This window comes from Emydura macquarii, unplaced genomic scaffold (assembly GCF_026122565.2).
Source record: "Emydura macquarii macquarii isolate MOO-44397 ecotype Brisbane River unplaced genomic scaffold, CSIRO-AGI_Emac_v2 contig_2531, whole genome shotgun sequence".
Classification (NCBI taxonomy): domain Eukaryota; kingdom Metazoa; phylum Chordata; order Testudines; family Chelidae; genus Emydura; species Emydura macquarii.
The window spans coordinates 8,092,161-8,108,693 of NW_027132668.1; the positions used below are offsets into that span (position 1 = coordinate 8,092,161).

The following is a 16,533-nucleotide window of genomic DNA, read 5'->3' on the forward strand; positions in this document are numbered from 1 at the left end:
AATTGTGGGAGAGCCGGGCTGGCGGCACTTCAAAATACTCTTGCATGAGCACGGGGCTCCAGAGGGCGCCAAAGCTGGCTCTACGGATATTGCTAAGGCAAAAAAATCTCCAGCAGCCATGCACGTTGGCACACACACCTAACATGGACTCGCTGTGAGTGAGCACTCGAAGAACGTTAATATTTCAATCATTCATTGGTTTAAAGTGACTGTCTGCTCCTTCATAATCAGACTTCCATATACATCTAGTTTCTTTACTTAAACCTATGTGACACCTTTGATTCACTAGTCAGGCCTTCTGCATTTAATACTCTAACCCATACACCTGAAGGACTTTGGTTTACTGAGGTTGTGTTTTGGTAATCAACTTGATTTTGATATGGCCACGCTTATGGCCATACTACTGCGGGTGCCACTTCTGAAAAGTCCATCTTGACTTCAGTTCCCTTCTTGATTAGAGAGGCTAGGTTGGACTCAGTACCCCACTACTTAGATGACTTGCTTAGGAATGGCCAACGAGATAGATCACTTGATGATTAACTGTTCTATTCATTCCCTCTGAAGCACCTGCCATTGGCCACTGTCAGAAGACAGGATACTGGGCTAGATAGACCATTGGTCAGACCCAGTATGGCCATTCTTATCACTTGGTCATGCCAACACGTGCTGACTTTGTTCCAGCAATTAGATCTTCTGGTAATTAAATGCTGGACTAGTCACCTCTCTGACAATAAAAACCTAAAGATCTGGTGCCAGCTTTAGCGTTTGTATGTATATTGCTGAGCAGAGTGTGGGATGGCAAGAGCAGATTCCCAGTAAAAGCAGGTGGACCGGAACCAGATGGTGAACATTTTATTTGAAATTTGGGATATTGTATTCTGTTTGCTGATTTCCTATGATCTACTTCCACCCCCTTACCCTCACTTTCATTCTGCTTCCAACCTCACTGTCCCTGTTCTCCATATTCCTCTTCATCTTTCCCTCCTATCTCTCCCATCTCTTCTTCTTCTCTTTTCCTTCAATGTCTCTATTCCTTTGCTCCTATTAACCCAGCCTCCCTCCTGCCTTTTTCCTACCTTTGTAGCCCTAATAATATAATTTCAAAAAACCTACACTAACACCCTAAATCAAGCACACACAAAACACACTGTGAAACTTGTATGATATTTACGAACTGAAATCACTGTTTCTATGTCACATTCCTTTCCTTATTCTTTGCCTTTTCTGTTTAGATTGCAAGCTCTTTGGGGAGAGGGGGAGTGGGGAGAACATCTTTTACTATGTGTTTGTACAGTGCCTAAACACAATGGGGTCCACAATTCAGTTGGGGCATCTCAGTACTGCTGTAATAAATTGATTACTATTATTATTGACAGATCTTGGACACCTGAATTTTGCTTGTCAGGCAATTGCTATGGGCCAGCCATTTTGCAGTCAGCTGGCCACGAGAAAAAACTATTGAGAAAAACTATTGGGTGATAAAGGATATCCAACATTCTAATAGTGCATAACTTTAGAGATTGGAGTGGACTGTCAATAAGATTTCTAAATAAAGTTAGGTGCTTTGGGTTTGTGATTTATTTTTATGCTGAATGTCATGCCATGTTCAGGCCTGTCACATTAGAGTTTTTCACCACAGTAAAATATATTAAGTTGCCTCACATTTTTACCAGCCATGATGGCAGTAGAGATTTGGGGTGAAAAGCTGAAAAATAAGAATACCCTCTTTATGCAATTACCTGGAAGTTGTCCATTTTAACTACTTGGAATCTAAGGTGGATCATCTAGTGTAGTTTCATGATATTGTCACACTTGTCTCTCTTCTCCCCTTTCACTTGTTTTTGCCTCTGACTTGTTGTGAGATACTGAACTGATATTGTAAGCCATTCAAAGCAGGGACCATATCTTTTACTTGCTTTTGTGAAGCACTTAGCACATATTGGACACTCAAAATAATCATGGCCTAGAGTTGAGGTTCATGTCCATATTTCAGTTGATAATACTTATTCCTGGCAGCCAACATTTTCAGTCCTAGCAGCCTAAAATTAGGCACCCAAAATCCATACTTAGACACCAAAATAAAAGGTCAGATCGTCAAATGGTGCTGAACTTCCTTTAAATTTTTACTTCAAATGGAGATGAGGATACTCAGCATCTCTCTCACTAGGCCACTTATTTAGGTGCCTAACATTAATATGAATACCTAAGCTTAAGCATTCAACTTTGAACATTTTGGGATGAGGCTTTAATGTGATTTGGGAATATGGTTAAAAATAACTTGGTTTCATCTACACAAGAAGACTGAACTAAAAGATTCAAGATGGACTCTGAATCAATGCACCTTGAAACAATGAGAGTTTATGCAACTCCCACAGCTGTGAAAGGGACAATTTTATGAGTACCAAGATGAAACTACATAGGGTTTTCAACATCTGAATGAGAACATAATTACAGGAGAAACAGATCATACTGCATGGCCCAAAGGTAATTTTTTCAACGTACAGGCAAGCTTAAAAAGATTCCTGTCTTTTCTCACACATTGGTTTAGTTAATTACATTCAAGGATGTCAATATCCATGCTACTATTATTTCTCTAGTAAATGCAGAATTACATTTGACATTTCTGGACAGATATGTTTCACTTAAAATTGGGTAAAAAAATTACCCTGTTGTATTCTCACCGTCATTCAATTAATCTTTTCTAAAGTTGTAGAAATGTTAGATATTATAAATTGCATAGAGTAGAGATTTTCAATATGATAAAATAGCTGAGTAGGAGGCACTGATGAAAACATAACAAAATGCAAAGGAAAGCAGAAAAGTAATATTGTCAAAAATTATGGTCTTTCTAACACAACTCCCTGTTCTTTAATAATTTTTAAAGAAATTAAAAAGGCAGAAACTGCTAATATTTCTATAAATCAGGACAGAAGTCATATGAAAATATTTGTAGGAAATATTTTAACTGTTCTTTAGTTCAAGAACAGGGAAAGAGGAAATGCACATCATGACAAAACCACAGTAGTCTTACCATATGAGTGTTGGTTGTCATTAGCTGAGGATAGGAAGAGAAGCAAGTAACAAAAAAGAAAAAAAAAAGCAAGACACAAATAAAATAGACCAAAAATGTTAATGTGAAATAAATAAAATGCAAAAAGTTCTTTAACATTTTAAATTTATGTCATTGTACATTAAGTAAAAATAGAATATCTTAAATGGTTAAATGTAAAATATATAAATGTTCGACATGTAATTCTAGTCTGTTCTATTTAGGTTCTTGCATAGTGCCCATCACAAGGTCCCCAAGCATTTATCTTTTTAAAATATGCACAAATGAATTAAATGCGTCAAATTATCAAGCTATTGATGAAGTAGGTGCTAATTATGAAATAGCAAAGTTATAATGTAAATTCTTACTAGATATCTGGAGTTTAGGCTATCACTTTTTCCCCCTAAGTAGTATGCAGCCACATGCTGTTTACTGATACATAGTATTTTAGCTATATAATTCTATTTCTGTTAAACACAGTGTTACAGAGCTTTCCTATCTCACTGCCACTCATAGATGAGTTATCTCTACAGGAAGCCTTTATGACAATAGTTGGTTATTTTTTAATTAATTAAGCTATTTAAATTATAATACAACATTTGGGATTTTAAAAAGTTACACTTCCTTCTTTTCCCAAGTCTATTTTGATCAAACTAAACACTAACCTGTCCATTGCTGGTCACAGTTGTGTTGTCAAACAAGAAATAGGCACCAAAAAAGAATACCACAGCATCAAACACTCCCAGGAATGTCCAATAAATAAATACACGCCAGCGCAGAAGAGCATTCTTGGCGATATCCCTGAATAAAACAAGACATGTGCACTTAGACTGACATGTTAAAAGGTCCAAGAAATACAAAGTCAGCGAATTATTCTGTGAGAAGAAATATTTTTAAAAAAATCATATTTGGAACAGCTAACGTTTCCCATGCGATAAGTGTCTATCAGCTTCACATTCATATCTCTTCCATAAGATCTACTACTTTGCCTAGCCTTCCCCAATGCTCATTAACTATAGTTCTACCTGTTCCCATGCTGATGGAAAACACTGTATTTGTACTGCACCAGTCCAAGTTAGATTTGTAAAGTGCTGTGCGCATGGATGACCCAATGTATATAATAAATTAAAACACTAGAGGTCTCTAGAGGCTTTGCTTTCTTTTCCAGGTGGCTCTCTTTGTAAACAAAAATGGTAGAGGACAAACTTATTAATACTGTATGGAATGTTAACAACATAGGTGGAATCACGCCTACCAGAATCAAAGAGTATATCAACTTAAAGAGTATTATTAGAATGCTTTCCTTTAGAATGTGATTGATTGTTTGCTAGACAAAAGTGTTTGGCTATAGTAAATTTTCCACATTACACATGAATCTGAATGGTATATGTTTAATTTTCATACATGGTAAATTGGGACACGGTCTGTCATAAAATGGGTCAGAGCAAAACTGAACATAGTGAAATGGAAAATGTGAATTATATAGATATAAACAGTAGTTGGAAAGAAAAGCACTTATACACTGTCTCCCTTTTTAACACTGATCAATCAATATTTTCACCTAAGTAACCTTTTAAAAAACTGGGCTCAGGACTATCTTAAATAATTTCTCATTGTGAGTAAATTACCGCATTCATTTAACAGCAGTTTTTTCAAAAGGATATATCACTATAAACGGCTAAAATAGCATCACATGTCTCATGTGGCCTACAGTAGTTCTGTGCTATTGACTGACAAAACAAACTCAGCAGATCAGTGCACATTAGATACGCTATGTTCTCAAAAGCCAAACAAAAATGTCACTCTCCAAAACAAGTATTTTAAAAAAATTGGAAGGTGTAATAAAAATGAGAGTATTTTCAATAGCAGTATGTAATATTGCCCTTAGGATAGAAGAGTTCACTCAATTGTGAAATAAATACCTGAAGCCATATCATACTTTTAAAGTTTAGGCTTTGGGCATCTCCTATTACTCTGAAAAAAAGGCACAGGTTTTGCAGCTACAGCAATCTAAACTAGGCACTCTTCCTAATGTGGATGGCCAAATGCAGTTCATTGGCAGAGACGGTCATCCAACTGGCAAAGAAGAGTCATCTAAAATAGTTTTACCATTATTGTCCTGCAAGCTAGTCAACATTTTGCAGTTGACTATTTTGGTCTCCTGCTGAAAGGATCTTGGGACGTGTAAAACTGATGGATGTTTCAAAGGAAATACTATGGCATATTGCAAGCAGGCTTGAAGTATTTCAACACATAGCAAAATGTATGCTTATGGGGCATTTCGGAGGTTCAAAGAAACTTGTTCACGTGGTGCCTAACATGTTGCTTCATAAAAGATGTCTTTGGTTTTTGACTATATCAAGACCTCTGCAAGAAACAAGGAACTGACTGATGGAATTAGAGTCCAGTAAAGGTAAGCTTTAATTAAAAAGGAGGGAGAAATTGCAGGTGTGTGCGTGCCCTGTGCTTTTAAATCAGAGATTTATGGCAGCAGTGCCTGGCGGGGTTGCACATACTTTGTCGCCATTTCATACCACCTCAGGTGGTTACATAATGTCCATTGCTTCCTTCTCTACCACGGAGCATGATTTATATATAACTCCAAAGTAAAGGGGAGGGGGGAAGGTAGTAGAGCGCCCACAGGGACAACCATCTCAAAGAACCTCAGTTACTGCACAAGGTGAGTAACCTTCTGTCTTCGTTGAGGAGCGTCCCTGTGGGTGCTCCCCTTTTGGTGACTGTTGAGCAGTGCCCCTCAGTGGAAGGAAGGGGCCTTGAAGTTGTGCTCATGATGGTTGATAGAACCATGAGTCTGACTAGGGCATCTGAACCGCCTGAGGCGGCAACAACGCATGAGTGACACAGCCAGGCACTGCTACCATAAATCCCCGATTATAGGAGCTGGGCACACTGACATTACCATCTCAGCTGCAGTGCATCTAATTGTTAGATGATGTTGCATGTCTTATATCCTGCACCATGGAAGTACTGAATCATTCAGTGTATTTTAGAGGAATAATCCAAGAAAGATGAATACAAATGAATAGCCAAACATTTTGGGCTAAATTACTACTTTTACCTGTACAGTGAAGGTTCTCTCTTGAGCATGTCTGTGCTGACATGTTGTTCCATTAGACTGTACAAGAGGATAGGAAGAGATGTGAAGCTGATATTGTATAGTGTTAGATACGCAGTATCATATAAAGGCTGCAGATGGAAAAAGAGTTATATTAACCAGTTACATTTTCAAACACAATACACCATACTAAGCTTCATTTAAAGGGAGAGGGTCATCTTGTTTAGAACCACAAAAGCACATTCCTTAAAACAAAGACAAATTCCACATAGCATCTCTGGATGACTGTTTTCTGAGACAGGATAAAAGTCAGTATTCACCCAGGTTCCTCCGGGCAAACAAGTTCATCAAAATTTCATCTGACAAAAGTCAGTGGCCCATACTCTGGCCCTTCGCAATGTTTCAGCTGCGCAAAGGGGTTGTAAAGCTGTTCTAGCTGGGCAACTGATTCCCCTGGTGGGGGAAATCTCTGTCAGGCATAGCCAGTTGGAGCCACTCCACCGCCCTCTCACCTACCCAATGTAGGGGATGTGTTCAGGGGTAATGGCTGGAGTGTTGCTACATTCCAGTAATCCTCAGACAACATAATGGTCACTTGTGGGGCTGTAGCTAGCAAGTTTAAGCTAGAGCAGCTCTAGAGAACAACTTGAATAGGGGGATCAAGTCAGCTCCTTGGCAGGAGGGATTGGGCATGAACCAATCTTTTTCTCCCCTTCTCCCTGTCTGGGTCTTATTCTTGGTACATAATTTTTATTATCATCATTAATAAGCCTATACCTTACCCCTGTAAAGTGAAGTTTCTTTCAGACCCTGCCTCATGATCAGCCTACGCCTTGAAACATGTGCACAGAAAATCCTTATTACAAAGGCTCTTTGTTTAAATGTAAAAAGAGTGTTATTTTTCATTAAAAAGAATGGCAAATTTTGCAGCTAAATTTAATCAACAGATGCTTTAACATCCAGTATTACCAGACAGTGCTTTGTAAAATGCTAGATAGGTTTCAGTGCATCCCTGTAATTAAAAATAGTTTCATTCCTTTCTTTATGATCACTGGAGCTCTACTATGAAAATCTTTGAAAAGGGCACAGTCCCCTTTCCTTCTAAGTTCCTGAATTTGTTATCTCCCTTACTTCATGGGAGGGGAGAAAAGGAGCCTTCCCTACAAACTTAGACAGCTGAGAGCAACCGAGGGAAGAGCAAAGAAACACAACTTAGAAGAAAGAGGACCTGGCTCTCCCTCAAGAAAACTTTATTTTTTTCTTTTGGAGAACTAGGTACCTTTTTCCTAAACTGTTATTTATTTTCCCTTCTCCCACCACAGATTTCCATGGTATGGACATCCGCATGCTCAGCCTGAGAGAGCCCCACAGGAGGCCAGCTGCCTTCTGCACTTTCAACCCTACCTCAAAAGACAAACTGCTTGTTAACATCCACACCTTTTAGATTTTCTTCTGTCCATGCTCAGTGAACAAAAATTAATGGAAAGATTGAACTGCACGTTTTGCATGGAGATTTTGCTTTCCTTAGCTAACTTTCAGTTATTTGTTTTCCATTAAATCTTCGGCTCAGAAAAGAACATCGCCTTTCTGATAATTCATCTAATTAATTTCAGTAACAGTCAAAAGAGCAATTGAAAACCACACTAACCAAAGGTGATAGCCTTCTTTAGAGTGAGCTGTAAGTTAAGCTAGGAGCTTTTTTTCAGCCTACCTGGTCCAGTAAGAACCAATGCTTTTAACTAAAAAAGGCCAAAAAGATGGTTTTACAATGAGCAGAAAAAATTAAAAGGCCTGACTCACCTGTTGTGAAAACCCACAGAAGAACTGGTATAAAAACTGAGGAAAAATGAAGCAGACATTCTGGAAGACAAAGTGAGAGTTATCAAGTGAAGCATGATCAACAACATATATCATGCTTTGTTATAACCATGTATATTATAATACTGTATAATACTAATTGTACTGTACAGAGAATACAGAGAAGGTTGTGATAGATTTATAGAAATAGGCTATTCACATTCTCATTTTACATTAGCATAGACAGAAAAAAATTCATTATGAAAGAAAAATTATAACAATTACACTGTCAAGTTGGAGGGAAATGAGATGATACACAGGGACATATGAAAGATATAAGAAGGAAAGTAAGGTCATATCAACAATGGGATTCAGGTAAACTAGTTTCTGATCTACAGTGGCCAGTCAGTGTGAACATAAACAGTAAAATCGTTTTGCCCAGCCATACTGGTCAACGGAACTTAAAAACTGATTTAAGTTAGAATTACGTTAATTTTTAAAACTCTGTTTCTCAGACTTGATTTAAAAGGCCACTGCAGATGGAGCCTAGAAGGTGTGTGTGTGTGTGTGTGTGTGTGTGTGTGTGTGTGTGTGTGTGTGTGTGTGTGGGGGGGGGGGGGGGGGGGGGAGAATGGAGGGGGGAGTTCCTGGAATACATAAAGGAGTAAAGATTAAATAAAAAATTAGAATTTTATTTTTAACAATATTAAAGATCACACAATACATATAAATAAAAGCCAGTCTGCTTCAGGGTCTGGTGACAATGAGCTAACCAGCTGGGGATTTGTATCTAGGAATCAACAGACTATGGGGAATTACAGCATTTTCTATAGTTGAGGGTCCCTATTACATAGAGTTAGGAATTACCATATGCATGTTTGTGGATTATATGATGTCATCCTACCTTATAAAAGAAGTACTGCACAAGCTCTGATATCCTAACATAATAGAAATGCCCATGAACAAGCAACATTTTTTTCAAATGTTTAAATTTAGGTATTGCATAGTCACTATTTCTTGCAGCTTGACGGCCTTCTTTTCCAGTGATTCCTAGAAGAGTTGTTAGAAGCTGTTCAGAAAGCTAAAGAATTATTTAAAGCATGCAAATGAATATCAGCAAAATTTCAGGGTATGTTGTGATATTAATGAACTATTATTAGATTTCATTATACCTTATAATTAGCTGGAGTGTATAAAATATAAACGCTATCTACGAAAATGGGTAATTAATTCTTTGAAATGTCTTATTTTTTTTAAACTATATTTGTTATTTCCTTTTAAATTAAAATATAAGCAGCACACTTACCTATCCCAACGTGTGCTTCTAGAATCATACTGACATCATTTGCTCCATCACCAATTGCTAACGTGATAGGGTGCTCCTTTGATAATTTAATCAATTTTACAATCTGTAAAAGAATTAGCATTAAAAATCTCTTCCGACATGTTTACAGTTTGATTACTATGTTGAGAGATGGCATTTGGTGGACAGTTAATTAAATGTAAGGACCATGCTTACAAAGGAAAGTCTGTGAAAGTGAAGAAAAACAGTTTTGTCCAATTCAATTATTATACATTCAAAACCAACAGATTTTCTTTGGATAGAATGAACCTTGGATATGAATAGTCTTCTGGATTTATAATTATTATAAGTGCATTTTAAAAGGTGTGGGAGAGAGAGGAGGGGGGCTGTTGAAGAGACTGACTAATGTAGAAATGATTCAGAAGTTTTGCTTATGCACAGTCATAATCTACAAGCTGTGAAAGCTTTAATTAAAATAATTCCAAAGGTACAGACTGTACATTTTCAGTGCAGTCCTAAAATACAAAAATTGAAAGCTGTTACTTTCTCAAATGCCTCCTAAGACAGTAAAGTTGCCTTTCTTTTCTTCTTGCTTAAAGAGAATAATTTTCTTGGATATTAATCTCATAATCTATTCCATGACTGGCAAAATGAATATTCAATTTGGATTATGAAAATGGATTTACCTGGCAATGAACAAAGATAATAGAGCCTTGTGTGTCTTTCTGGATATAGAAGACCAAGTATAGGAATACAGATCCATCGATTATAACTAGCAAGCACTATAATTCTAATAAACTGTCTATTCAAACTAAATACTTGTACAAACTTTCCCAGGTGAAAAGAAAAGTGACCACATACATTAATTAAACTAAATGAATGTGCATGTGTACTGTACATGAGCACTAAAACAAAGATATGGAGATCCAACATATGTTCCCTGCTTTTAGGTCATTTAAAATATCAACATGCTTTAAAGTTACGTCCTTTGCAGTTATTAATATTGTTTACAAACTGAACTCCATGTACAACAGAGTTTTTCCATTTGGGAATATCTGTTCTAGAAAATATTTATATGTTTACGTTAACATCAGTGAGCTGCTGCTGTAAGGTGAAAAAATACTTTTAACTTAATATAAAATGAGCAAACAGTAGTCAGAAAGTCCTTCAAATTGTTTACACCATCCACTTATTCTATTTGGATTTCAACTGTATTTGTGTTTAAAAAAGAAGAACGAACACACTAGAATAAGAGGTAACTCATTCTTCTAATAGAATCATATAGTATGAATAGAAGATGAAGCAATTAGTTCATTAAATATGTTTCATTTATCAGTATGTCTCAACCATAAAAGTTGCACGTCATATACATAAATCAAAAATCAGGTGCACAGCAGAGTTCCCTTTTAACGTGTCATTACCTAATTGCTTTCCAGCAGAAATTATCCTTTCATTCTTTTTCTAATTTTTAATTTTTGCTTCCATGTTAGAGGATAGAAAAGTGAAAACTAACATTATACATTACCATAATAAGTCACAAACAATAATGACTTTCAATATTGACATAGATGTACAGTTAACAAGTAATTGAACATGAAACACAACCTGTGCTTTCTGCAAAGGTGCCATTCGACAGCATAACACTGCACTGCAGTTCCTGCAAATTTCAAGAAATCGCTCTCTGTAGTTACCAGAGCTCCCATCTTCTCTAGGTTTCATTATTAATGATAATGCTGCTCCATCAATAATTAAACCATAATCTTGCATATCCGTTGAAAGTCTATGGAGGAAGAAAATGCAAATGAAGAGCTACAGGGTAAAAATATAATATATATTTTGAGTTTTGATTTGGAAAGGGAAGGTGACAAACTTATTTACCAAAAAGCATCATTAAAAGGGACACTATCAAGGTTAATATACTTAAAATGAAAATCCTTCTACGCTGTTCCTAGCAAAATATTTTTAAATTCTAATTTACTTTTGACTCACTCTGCCTATTTACTTTTGCTTTTCACCACCTAGCTTAGACAATGAAACTAGATTGACTCAGTTTCATTTATGCTCTGGCTTCCATGCACTAGGATAAGGCTGTTGTGCGTGGGTTTCCAACACTGCAAAGGACTGTTTACAACAAAAATGAAAAAAAAAATCAGTGATTTTCAAAACAGTGTAAACATTTAAATTTATATTAGTTTTGTTTCAACATCTCCCTCTGTCTCCACTTCCAAGACACAACCTTTTGTTTATTTTTGACCAAAATAATAGACGGGCCAAACTGCCCATTACAACGATTAATTAATGACGTATTAAAAATTTCCCTCACACATGTAGCACCTTGCTACAAGTGGCACATTAAACATGACAGCAGCATTAAAGTAGCACGCTACAGAGTCAAAATTAACTGGAAAATGAGATAAAAGATAAAAAGTTAAAAAGTGGGTTATAATATTCAAGGGCTCAAGATAAACATGAATCAAATGGTACAGAGAGAAGCCTATGCATGAAGACCTTTGCAATACAAGGTTAAAATACGTATGTAACAGATCACACATGCACATTCTTGACGAGAGACACACAGAGAGAATTAACATCTAAGAAGTGAGAGACAGAGAAAAACACTGACCATCGACTCCAAGCAATAAGACCTACGTTTCATAATACTCTGCCAAAATATCAAAATGCTTGCTACCTGATACTGTCCCCTTTATTGCAAATTTATCACTAGGGTGAAATTGCTATTTGTTTTCATATTAACAAAAAGAACAAAGCAAATACACACACTACTAAGTCCAGAGGATCAAGAAACTGATTTTTCCCCCAAAATTTGAGACAGACAAAAAATCTTGCAGAGTTTTAAGCTTTTGAAGTTTTATTCAGACATTTACCCATTTTCTGCTTCCAAATTCCATTTTCCCTCCATTGCCACATTCTAAACTGATGAAATCAGCTACTCTTTCCCAGATCATCCACATCTTCCATTGACCCTCCCAACAAACATGATTCAATATTTTCTGATTCCTTTACCTTCATATGTAAGTCATTAACCTTTCAAGGTTCATATGTGGTCCAAGAGATCCTGCAGTGTATGCACCTGCTGTGTCCCAGATGCATGCATGTGTGCTCTAAGGCTTCCTTAATTATAGTATACAAAGCCCCTTAGCCCATGGCCTTATCAGGGAAGTCCCAGAGCACATCAAATATGAATTCAGGAACACTGTGTTTACAGTATCTTTTAAAAATAAAAATGTGTGTTTTTCATAGCCATGATTCTTGTCCATGATCTACTTTTAACAGTGGAGTGATTAAAATAATACAAGTCACAAGACAAGCCAGAGGACAAAGTGCAAAGATTTAACCTTGCACATAAGCTTACACTAGGTGTTAGTTATACAGTAATTCACACTCTGGCAACAGAAATTGAACTACAATATATAGCTGACATTGCTGTTCTAGCAACCATTTAATTAATTATGAAATGCCCAATAAATCTTTTCTTGGATTGAAATCTAAACTTTCTACATACCCTGAGAAGTTGTCCCTGGTTAAGCTGCCACTGTGCTTTAGGACAGTTTTGCTTAGGTCAAACAATACATCATGTAAACTCTGTTCCTCAATTTTCTTTGTGGTTAGCTCAAGTAGCTGTGTGTTCCTTCTGAAGAGTTTGCAGGCATAGCATGTGGCTGCAGCAGTCTCCATTTTGTCTCCTGTCAGAACCCAAACTTTAATGCCAGCTTTCTGGAGTGCTTCAATAGTGTCAGCAGCTTTTTCTTGCAGCCTATGGATATCAATTGACAATAAATATTGATAGACCGACTGGAAATGAGAAATTCAGGGTCCTAACTAAAAGATTTCCATGACACTAACAATATTCCAGTAAAAGGTTTAAGACACAAGAAGTTTCTAACATGATGAAAATCATAGCTGGGAATCCGAAAATGCTTAAAGACAAAGAACAGCATGTTATAAATAATGTGTCTTGCCATTTTCAAATTGCTCAAAGATTTTTGCTTTCATCTTTATTGCTTAAAGAATAGGATATTTTATCTCACCAGTTCCAGGGGAAGTACAGACACACAGCATATCCAGTATCTTCAACTAGTTGTTTTTTTAAAAATAACGAAATATCTAAGTTGCTGAGTGATGAAAGTCTGACACTCCCTCCCCTGCACAGGCCCCAATGAGAGTATCTTCTGCTCCTCTCACAAACCCCTAAAGAGTCTCCCTTCATTTCCTCAGACACTTGCTTCTCCATGATCTTCCTTCCAGCAGATGAAGGGACACAGGAACACCTCCCAGCCTCATCACACATCAGTGCTGTTCCCAGAATGTCACAAGAGACGTGAGAGATTCCCCTGGAGCTCCACAGCCCTCATAGCCAGAACTAGTGACAAATGAATAAGCCAAGCAACATATTCTGAACTGCCCAAACCTTGCTGAATTTTGTACGTGCTTCTCTACATGTGTGAAATATTTTATATGTGTATATATATAAACTCCAGAAAAAGTATATTAAAGAACGCTAAGCTAAGAACTCGAAACGCAGGAAATGCTAGAACTAATGTAGCTCATGCAACCTTAATTATGGCCTCTGTGTGACTATACATTACCGTCTTTGATTAATCAATGCTAGGAATATGCTGTTTTTTATATAAACCAAAATGTTCATTACCATTTGTGACTCAAATCAAATGAGTATAGAATACTTGGGTAATATTCAACATGTTATTCGTCAAATTATTATGTTAGTATGGTATCTGTGGCTAAAAGAAATAAGCCATATTAAACATTTTTATTTGTGGTAGGTTTTAGAAACAGTATTAAAAATAATAATATGCAACACGGATTATCTGAAAATACTGATTTCTCTGTATTTATTATGCAAACACAGACTGTAGATAGCCAATTTATTTGAGATTGATACAAATAAAGATTTGTGCCTAAAACAAAAAAAGAGATATAATCATTGCACTTCAGGTTCAGTGCCTCTGGTAATAGGCACATCTTCCCATTTATCACATTTGCCAGTACATATCATTCAACATACCCGAAGCAACATACTTACTGGTCCTCAACAGCTGTAGCACCAAGCAAAATAAGATCTTTCTCTATCTGCTCATATGCCTCTGCCAGTTTCTTTTCCCGATCCTGAAGGGACAGCTTTGCATTCTCAAGCAGCCTGCACACACTGTCATACTCTGTGTGTGTGAACTTTTTATATGCAACACACAGTGTTCGCAGTCCCTCCTAAAGAACATGATAAAAACAAAGAACAATGTTTATATCGTAAAAGTCTGAAACACCATTAAGAACATTTCTAAATATAGAACCATTTTATGATTAATATGAGGAGTCCCTCTATTGGCTCCTCTGTATCAGTTTAGGGCTTGATCATAACTATATGATCTGCCCGAAGCAAGAGGAAGCTGGATATTACGCTGCCCCTAGAGCAGCCTGGGAGAGACATTGTGATCCTCCGAGTAGGGAGTAAATTGTATTGGGTCTATAACCACTGCAGTATACACTGCCTGGCAGTCATCCTACTGAGTGCATAGGGATAGGTGGGGAGGGAGAGTGTGGCATACAAAGCTATGTCCACCTTCCTCACCTCTCCCATCTACCTGCACAGAGAGGGAAGTATAGTAGCTTTGTGGAGCCTGCTGCCCTTCCTGAGCTGCTATCTTGCAAGGTGGGTAGCTAGTTCAAAGGGGTGCTTTTCACCCTCTATCTCTCTTGTGCTGCTGCACAAGCAGGGTCAGAATTTGGCTCTTGGCTGATCCTTATATTATATGCATAAATATTGAATTTGTAGGTAGACATTTTTGATCTTTTACTAAAGACCATTAAAAAGGGAATCAAGCTTATAATTTTTTCAGCTGATTTTAGATATTTAGATATTTTCTATGTTAAAAAAGAAAAAAGATTTAATATTCTGATTAATTTACAAAGATTATCCTTAAATATGTACAAGTGAAAAAGTTACTAAAACTGTACAAATAGACGACACAGTTGAGAGCTATAAAACAGTTGTTTAAGACTTCATGCATGTTTTTCAGTAATTACTTAAACACTGAAAGGCCAGGTATCATCCAATTTTGAGATAACTAAATATTATAGTTATATTATTTTGTGCAGTTAAGCACAAAATCTCTCAATGTCATGATAATCTCAATCCTATATTACTGCACATATCCCTTCTTAATTTATTGTAGTTTAATTCTAACAGAAGTAAGCAAACATATAGTAAAGAAAATAAGATGTCAAGTATCTCATTCACATAAGGAAACCAAATAAGCTACTTTATTCTATAAACTGGTCTAGTGAACAATCTAATCTATGCTCGGTATTTTTTTTCCATTAAAATTACACTTCAGCAAATGCAACAAAGTAATTGGACTGAAAGTCAGGTGGAATGATAAATGTTCAGAAGGCAGTACAACAAAAACAATTCCCTTTGACCATTTTTGATGCAAGTATGATCAATTACTTTCTTGCTGGTGCCAGATATTGTTAAATATTTATGTAGTGCAAGTACTTTAAATGGTACTTTACTGAGAATTTTAAAAGGCACAGTCCCCAAAGAGTCTGGATGCTTAATGAGACAAACAAAGAAAATGAAGACAAAGGAAGAAGCAAGAAAGGAGGGCCAAGGGTTAAGACAAAATGATAACATAAGTCATGTTATACTGTGATTTTTTTAAAATAGATTGAGGTAGTGCAAGAAGGGTGGAATAGATAGAAGAGGAGTGGAAGACAATGACAGAAATCAGGGTGAAAGAAATGGGTTTTGAGGAGGCATTTGAAGACGAGTGAAGAGGAGGTAATTCATTTAAGGAATGAGTGAGTGGGAACAAACAGCAGTTAAGAGTGGACAGATTGCAAAGTGCAAGGTGGAGAGGGTCAAGAGGATAAGTAACGTGTAGGCAGGAGTTGTCTCAAGCTTTCAGTGACAAAGAATTTTAACTCTGCACAGAAAGACACAAAGAACCAATTAAGGGACATGGTAAAAATAGCAGGAAAAGATACTTACAATTGCGGATTGCTTGAGAGATTGAAGAGGGACTAGTCTGGGAGTTGAAGAGGTGAAAAGAGTTGAAGAAAGAAATAAGGAAGTGCACAGAATAATTCCAACATTTCCAGTGATGGGGAGGATAGCGGAGTTATCAATGGAAACAGAGAAAGGTGGAAAGTGTTGAGGGAATGATGAAAAATTCAGTTTTTGCCATACTTAATTTAAAATAAGTACTACGACATTCAAGAGAAGATATCAGGATGAGAGGGAAAATACATCAGCCTGGATGAAGACATGAG

At 36.7% G+C, this 16,533-nt stretch overlaps 1 protein-coding gene across 2 annotated transcripts in view; it reads right to left on the reverse strand.

The window, feature by feature from the left end:
* ATP11A (ATPase phospholipid transporting 11A) overlaps positions 1-16,533 on the reverse strand; it is a 231,571-nt gene that overhangs the window by 24,205 nt on the left and 190,833 nt on the right. For both annotated transcript variants that reach the window (XM_067563678.1, XM_067563679.1), the window contains exons 18-25: positions 14,288-14,469; positions 12,749-13,000; positions 10,831-11,005; positions 9,229-9,331; positions 8,827-8,972; positions 7,926-7,985; positions 6,129-6,256; positions 3,715-3,850 (exon numbers count right to left, since the gene is read on the reverse strand). In XM_067563678.1, coding sequence (XP_067419779.1) covers positions 3,715-3,850; positions 6,129-6,256; positions 7,926-7,985; positions 8,827-8,972; positions 9,229-9,331; positions 10,831-11,005; positions 12,749-13,000; positions 14,288-14,469 — 1,182 coding nt within the window. The remainder of the gene's footprint in view (positions 1-3,714; positions 3,851-6,128; positions 6,257-7,925; positions 7,986-8,826; positions 8,973-9,228; positions 9,332-10,830; positions 11,006-12,748; positions 13,001-14,287; positions 14,470-16,533) is intronic.